Source organism: Spodoptera frugiperda, chromosome 31 (assembly GCF_023101765.2).
Source record: "Spodoptera frugiperda isolate SF20-4 chromosome 31, AGI-APGP_CSIRO_Sfru_2.0, whole genome shotgun sequence".
Classification (NCBI taxonomy): Eukaryota; Metazoa; Arthropoda; class Insecta; order Lepidoptera; family Noctuidae; genus Spodoptera; species Spodoptera frugiperda.
Window position 1 is genome coordinate 4490825 of NC_064242.1, and position 8521 is coordinate 4499345.

At 35.9% G+C, this 8521-nt stretch overlaps 1 protein-coding gene across 2 annotated transcripts in view; it reads right to left on the reverse strand.

Moving 5' to 3' along the window:
• LOC118276070 (lysine-specific demethylase 3A) overlaps positions 1 to 8019 on the reverse strand; it is a 169023-nt gene extending 161004 nt beyond the window's left edge. For both annotated transcript variants that reach the window (XM_035594211.2, XM_050707295.1), the window contains exon 1: positions 7758 to 8019. In XM_035594211.2, coding sequence (XP_035450104.2) covers positions 7758 to 7913 — 156 coding nt within the window. In that variant the 5' untranslated portion in view covers positions 7914 to 8019. The remainder of the gene's footprint in view (positions 1 to 7757) is intronic.
• Positions 8020 to 8521: the final 502 nt, after the last annotated feature.

The following is an 8521-nucleotide window of genomic DNA, read 5'->3' on the forward strand; positions in this document are numbered from 1 at the left end:
GCTTTTACTCGTGAAACAATATGTGCAATCAATACATGTTTGACAGAGATTGGCTTTCATTTCTTTTATACCCACCATCACTGTCTAACGGGCTTTTACTGCACCGAGTTGATCTGTTCAGCAATCAAAATATTTACTTCCTTTCCCCTAAGATCTCTGGGCTTCTTTGAAGCTCTTTATCTTTTGAGGGCAAACGAGAAGTGTGGTACTAGATAACTACCTAACTAGTTTGCCAGCTGCCTCCACTTTGTCAAGCCCACTCAAACTGGTATCAGGGCAGATGGAAAGCGACTCACGCGTGAATACGAGTGATTTCACCTCTACTTAGCCAATGGACAGTTGTTTCAAAACATTTAGAAAGTTTAGTAATTTATTTATAAATTGATAGACAGGAGATGATACAGTCTACAATCAAGCATAACAACAGCTCTGAAACGTAATTAATTAAGAAGTTGCATTAAAATAATTTACCTTGTACTGGCGCTGACAAAGTTTCTACGGTTTGAGAAGGACGGAGGCTTCTACAGTACAAATGAAGGTAAAATATAATTATCTCATCTGTGGAGAAGCATTAAGCTCGAACCAGCGAGCACAACAGTGCCAGATATCTACCAACAAAAATTTCAAGAGACAAACTCGCTTTCCCCGCTAGCCGCGGCCCCGGTCGCTCGCTTGATAAGTGGCCTAAGGGCTCCCCCCTCACTTCTGTGACCTACTTCCCGCCCTCGCCCTCGCGATCTTTGTGCTGCCACTTGCACAACTCGTTTGATATCAGCTGGATGATAATGTTGATTGGATCATAGGTACCAGCTCTATTCTGAATTTGGATCGCATTGCGAAACTCTCCCAGCGAGTTTGTTGAACTTGTCCTCTTCGTCGCACATGTATTGGTTGTTATTACGATTTAGATAACATGTTACACTTCACTCGATTGCTATTACAACTTTCTTTATGTCAACGATCAGTAGTTACATGGGCTCCAAATAACTTTCCAAGTAACTTTTTGTTGATGACAATCGTCTATATTCTTACTTGTTTTGGTGGTTTATTTGCAAGACATACCTGTCATGTTTTGTAAACATTACGGTGTACGCAACCGCCAATTTTGTTTGCAATTGCAAGTTTTGTTTTTAGAATGTACTCGTAAACGTCAGGCTATTTCCCAGTTCCAAGTGTTTCGAAGGTCGACTTCTAATGGATATTTTACAGCTGAACTTTTTGCCATCTTCCGCTTCCATGATTGTGTTTTGATTACGAAACTGTTAAAACTTTGTCGTGATTGTCAACTTTTTATTTATAAGGGCCCATTTTACGTTAAGGTGATGTGATGTGAACAAAGTTTCAACAAAAACGGTCTGACGTAATACAACAAATAATTTGCTCAGACTGAGAAAAGTCGTTGATGACTGACAGGATTTTACGAGAAAAAATGCACATTTTAAGGAAAAACCCAAAAGCCAAAGACTGGGTTTTATTCCTTTGCAGTTTTTCCACAAAATCAATTGGAGTAAAATTCAATATTTACAAGTAGAAGCTAAATAATGACCGTACAACAATATGATGGTGCGTCAAATTGCTAATGAACCTGAGTTAGATCAATAAAACACCTGTGAAGGTCACCTGAATCCTGACTCGGCAATGTCAACAATCAAACTCTGTAGGCACGTATTCAAAGACGTGTTCCATAATTCTGAATCAAATTCCAACACATCACTGAATTGGAGGTATTGTTGCAGAAACATTCCTATTCAGAATAGCTAGGTTATTTTTATCATAGAACATTTGTTAAATTAATTTTGCAATCGTTAAAATAACATTTACGTTTATGCATGTGTCTTGGTCAACTAGTATCATTGAGGACGACTCAAGGGCTGGAAGAATTGAGCCGAGTTTGGTATTTTGGTCAGCTAACCTGATAAATGTAAACGTAACGTGAGCAAAACATCTTAAAATCGCACTGGAATTTTGGTTGGAACCTTTCCAAAAAACCACAGGAAGGTGACCGTAAGTTTTGCCCTAGTGACAAGGTCATCCTTGACAATTGTAACTATGTAGTAGCTACAACTTGTACGTCCTAATAAAACTGTGTCGCAGTTAACCGGCGTTCGTACGATCGTTTCAATAATCACAAAGAACAAAGACTGATAAATAAATAACATTCTATTGTTAACTAATAACTGAATGGCGTGGACAACTTGCAACAAGTTTTTTAAACATTCAGTTAACATAGTTCAGACAGGCACTAATGCATTTTAAGAACGTTAACTGACATACAGGAGTTCATAGGACCTATTTATTACAGTTAAGGGAACCAAATTCTGAGTTCAAAGCGTTTCAGCAATCAAGCGTATAGTTATATGTATTACCTAGTAACGTGTATGATTCATACTGCCCTCTACTGTAATGCAGACTTGACTCATTTCGAGGTGATTATAATTTATTAGTGACGTTCTAAATAAGACCAAAGAACACACGAGCAAAATCAGCACGAGCATATTATATTACATTTGAGTTTATAACGAAGTCGTAGCACATATAACTACAGGTGGAGTCCAGTAGGGCTGATACCCGACCCGGAGCTGCGGACTACCTAGCGGGTTTACCGGAGATATGGCTCAAAGAGCAGGAGTAGGAACGGGGTGGTTTTTTAGTCAGTAAAAGTCTGACACTGCCTGTCGCCACGCCCAAGGCTGGAGAAGTAATTGGATGATTGTCCTCCATTGAAAAAAGCACAGATAACTTACTGTAAGGCAGGTATTACACAATCATCCTACAAAAGCAGTTGCCTAGGTGACGATGACGTAATCGTTTACTAGGAATAAAATAGAATGGATTAACAAACCGGTCTCTCTCTGGCCACAGTTCAATTAAGAACAAATGACCTATTAATATTGACATCTGGTTCGGCTCAATTGATTTGACATCACTTTGATAATTGTCTAATTAATTTGGAGGATAAAAGTTATGTTCGTTTAAATAAACGCTATTTAGTTCCACTTAGTTGGAGTGAAGACAACCGTCTTTAGAATTGATATTCTGGCCAACAGCAAAGCCGGTATGAAGTGTAATGCGCATGTACTCGTAAAATTAACAAAAGAAAAACAATGTAAAGTACACAATATTATCGAAACCGGTGTGGCCTATAAGAATGTAAGTATCGTGTATATTTAAACTCGTTTGATCGGGTTTAAAAACAAGTATGTTTAAACAGGATTATTTGTCCATGAAAGAAACCTACCAACACTAACTTATTACTCATCAACAGAAAAAACTTGAGAATTAAATATTAACTAAAATTCAAGTTTTAACTTGCTTGAAGGCTCCAGATACATTATTTTATGTGTTATTCTTTACAAAATAGAATATAAATCCCTGGAACGAATACACGAATTACTCCATTAACGCCCTTTAAATAAAAGCCTTTAAATATATTCTTTTAATCTCGCACATCAAAGGGTTGTTTACTCCGAGCGTATTTAGGACACCAGTTTCTCTACCAGCTTGTAAAATATTGACTTTTTGGAGTTTTACATACTAAGCATTTTAGCGTAAGGTAAAGGTTGGTTCAGTTTAAAATAAAACAAATAAGCACTTACGCTTTAACAACTGCAATATTATCTTTAATTAATTTAATAGGGTCGATAATGGAATGAAAACTTAAGAAAACAATATGGCTGATTACAGGACCAGCTACAAAAACTTATAGTAGCCAGCTCCTGCATGATTTCACTACTACTAAACATGATACAAATGAAACTACTGTTTTCATGTTTGGTAGAAAGTAAAAGACACCTGTGCTCGAAACCAGTGTTCAAAACGCGTAGGTAATCTAAACAAATTATCTTTCATGTGGCGTATAGTTGTGTGAAGTTGGTCTGGCGTCTCTCACTCGGCGGGAGAGCAGGCGAATAGCGATGCAGTGGTATAAAGATATGTCGTCTATTTATAACAGACGAGTAATGCAGGCGTGCGGACGCATCACAGAACAACTTGGCTTTTGTCGTGTATCTTGATTTTGAATGTTTTGTATTATACCTGAAGTTATACTACAGAACACAGACACTACAGAAATCTGCCAGTCATTGTACTCACTGCATTATCTCTACTCATGTTAAGTCATTGTCCGTTGCACTGATAAGAGCAATCAAACTCGTAAACTAAAGTAATGCAAGGACAAACTTTAATAATGAGATCACATGTGTAGTTAATAACGAACTCTCATTATGTGAGAAGTTGCCAATTTCAATAACTGATTACGCAACACACGCAACGAACGAGATATTTATAGGTGTTTTATAATTAGATGGGCTACATCACACAGGCTCGGTGGCCGAATAAAATATGGTAAATAAAATGGTAGAGAATATTTAAAACCAACATAGGTAATCCATGAGTTTAAGTATATAGTGGAATTAAACTGTGAATACTAGTTATGTTAAAATAAGTTTGTAATTTATTGGATCGTTTCATTAGGATTCTCATTAGTTAGTTAAGTCTTTATGTTAGTCAAATAATTATAACTACTGTATCGTTTTCAGAACTGTAGTTCCCAAAGGATTGGCCAAGCATAATGTCAAACAGAATTCAAGACCAATTAAAAACTTTTTGTTGATCGTAATAAAGAATTATTACTCGTAAGACAAAATGCGAAACATTACTACGTAGTTGTGTACCAGTTCTTATGTTACGATTAAATTGAATTAAATTTTTATTACATTTTAATATTCGACTAATTAATTTTAACAACATTAATGTTGTGCATTTTGTTTAATGTACTTAATATTGTACAGGTCATTGTTTTTTTTTATAACAATGCTACCTCAGCAGAACCACTTTTGTAATAACTAGGTAGCAACATAATACCTTGGCTTGGCAAATATTTCAATACAAGACGAATGTCAGTAAGAAAGTGAAATTATAATTCGTGTATGATGTAAGCAACGAATTACATGTGTTACACAGATTTACAAATATCTCCCTGATTTGATACCTTTTTTGAAAGTACGCGTAACTGCTACTTATAGTTACTTTCGTCTGTTTTTCTAATTGTTTCTGAATAACTTTCATATTGAAGATTGTGTTTAGTAACTTACCCAAACCTGCTTGCGTATCTATGCTGAGTTATCTTAAAATAGACGAAATATACTACTGGCTTTGTTGGCCTTATTGCGTTAAGATCAAAGACCGCGATTTCGAAACACGCCCGAATGAGAAGACATGGCGGAAGAAAGGCTGTTTTCCCAAAATTTCATAAGTTACACGAATTAAAAGTTGATTAAATCTCATACATCTCAATGGGAGCTCAAAAATCGAATAAGATTTCGTATAATATTGCTACCAACTTACTAACACATTCTAATAAAGATTGGGAGAAGGGACAAGTCAATTGGTATCATTAACATCCAAATCGGAATTTTTGTCGTTCAAGTTAAAATTGAGCCCAGAAAACTTTACCATGTCTAATAACTTTTTTTTTACTTCTTCCAAAAACTGATTGGGCCGAGTCGACACAGCCAGCGGTGCGTACGGACGGTGCATCGAACGCGGTGAGAGCGGGGTCGTTGAACCTCGCGCCATGTGCATTTAGATTTGTACAGTTTTATACCTAATTGCAATTTCGAACTAACTAATTAAATTGTGAATAATGATTGCTCATCAGTTTCTCGTATTACGTACAACAGCAAAATTGTAGGATTAAAATTATTACGAATATGCATTTTAATCATATTAGCTACGTTTCTTTTTTAGGTAAGAATCTAAGTGCGTTATTTGCTGGCACACAAGAATGCTATAAAAATAATGAAGTAAATGCCGTAACATCTTTCCCTAATCTACTTTAAGCAGAAGGTAGGTACGTATACTTTATATTCTTCTACATAATAATATAAATTAAATCTGCTCCTTTCATTACGACTTTACGAGGGTGTGACGAAGACAGATGCCTCATACTACCTTTTCTTTTATCTTATAAAAGAGCACTCATGTCTCAAATTATGTTTTCGTACAAAGAACACGACCTAAGTCTACCTATGTTTTATTCACGATTATTTGAGAAAGATCTCCACCTAAAGGCGGTTGCTATCATGTGTTGCATACATTCGATTTTAAACTGTACGAAAATAGCTTAAGATCTACATAGTTATACCAAATATATTTTTTACAATTTTTGTCTGTCTGTTTGTTCCGGCTAATCTCTGAAACGACTGGACCGATTTTGACGGGACTTAACTATAGGCAGTTAGCTGATGTACTAAGGAGTAACCGAGTTTATTTTAGAAAATGAAGTCACAAACTTCGTAATCCTTGCAAGTGAAGCTGCGGTTATCAGCTAGTATTAAATAAAATACATTCTCAACTGCATTCAGCAGTGAGAATTTCATCTATTTCTTAGATAAAAGTGCAGTAGTTAGTTACTTTAACGTACTTTGTCTATCTGACTGTTTACTATGCTTTATGCTAAAGGTCACGAAAGTGTTAATTAAGCGAGCTATTACACAGGATAGTTTGCTTCTGTCTGCCATTGAGCTATTTCACAATAACTAGTTAGTCATTTTTATCGCAATTTGCAATTAATATGGAAAGGTAGATCAAATACCAACCTTTTTTTAATAAGGGCCTATTTCACTGTCTCATTAAGGTACTGTTAGCGTGTCTAAGACATACTAAGAAACATTATCTATGGAAAGTATAGAATGCATTAAATTCTAAACATCATTGGAACAACCATTGTTTGATTCACCATTATAAGAGGGTAGTAATAACTAGCAGTTTGGCACCTAGGTATCTAGATGTATAAAAGGTCTTATTTCTGATGCATTCTTTGTAGGTAGGTAGCAAGGTGCTATAACAGTACCTTAATAGCAACAATGAACACGCAAGTGTCGATTCCGTGTCTGTCTCATTGTATGTAACTTGATAAACAAAAGACTACCTAAGTAACTAAGTAGTTAGGTACCTTATGCATTATCGACTTGATTTTGTACATCCCGTGCATCTAATTAAGGTACTGTTCTAGATATTGGTAATAATTTAATGTAACTAGACATTCGTCCTGCTTTCCTGTCCCTAAATAAAACTAATTAATCTTAAGTAGGTCTAAAAGAAGCGAACCTTCTTTAATCATATCGATGTAAGGAATGCTTTAGCGTCATATAGGTACATGTACCTACATACATATAGCGGTTGTATAAATAGGTAGATATATACAATATAAGGGCCGCAATATTCCAGGGTTTACAAGTCCCAGGCCCTTCCCAACTGCCCGTAGCTCGGGAGCCCTTTCGTGATACCCCCCCCCACCCTACTCCTCCCGCGCTTGTAGGACGAAATGTAGGTACATAGCTAAGCACAGATATAATACCTATCTACTTTATGAAATACCTATTTTATATTTTCTCCATATTTGGTACACCTATATGCATTCATCATAATATACGAAGGTCAAGTAGAAATTACAGAAACAAACAGCAATCACATCAAGTAAAATACTAATAAATTTTCTTGGCATTGATTCGCATTTTACGACATTGATAACATCTTCTGAAGTTGGCTATGAAAAGCAATGAGATTATGGAAAGTAGCCAATGAAGTTTTATTCTCAATAAGTTACCCGTAGCGCAGCACGAAAAAACCGCGCAACTTGCCGGCCAGTTCGAACCGCGTAATTACTTTTTTAATTAAACAGCGAAATTATCAAAAGATATGAATGAAACTCCTTGTTATTTTAATCGAATATACCATTATATATTCATTTTTACCTGAAGCTCCTTATTCTTGTTATCTTTGAGCGATGCTGCTCTGATAATACCAGCTTTCCATCCCCATTCGGAAACTTTATTCACGTTAATTTTTGTCACACCACTCACAGCGAGAAATCGTTTGCCAACTAAATCTTCACGGTACTTATAAGCCATAACGAACTACACAATCACATTATTCACATTAAAAACTACACAAACGTCAAGAAACTCAGCGTTATACGCACCACACGTCACACTCTTCGTTGAGCGAAGGGAAACTACGTGGAAAACACAAGAAACGTTTCTGCGGAACGTACATATTATCCGACTCAATGTAAAACACCCCACTCTCTATGAGAGTTGTTCTCTTGTACAGTCATCTACAATCGGTAGTACTTTATCGAAACTTGTTATAAGCCGACCAGTTGAAATAGTCACATGATTGTAGGGAATGATTGTTAAAATTAAGAGCGTCTCAATTTTTTCGCCTTATATTCTCATTTTACAAGGACGTAGTATTTACGTTTTAGTTCATAGCAATACCAATAGAGGGCAGTTTTTCAGAGCTATATTTTTGAACACATAATATATATTTACCTTTTTATGTACAATATTATGGCTAAATATTTTAAGTTACAGACAATTTTATAGCGATCTAGCCGGATCTAGCCATGTTGTTAAAATAATAATCGTGACAATTATTTCCACTATACGGTTGGTTCGTAAATTTTCAGATAGACTGAAGCTGCATTTGTATGTACCACAACCATAAAGCGCAAACT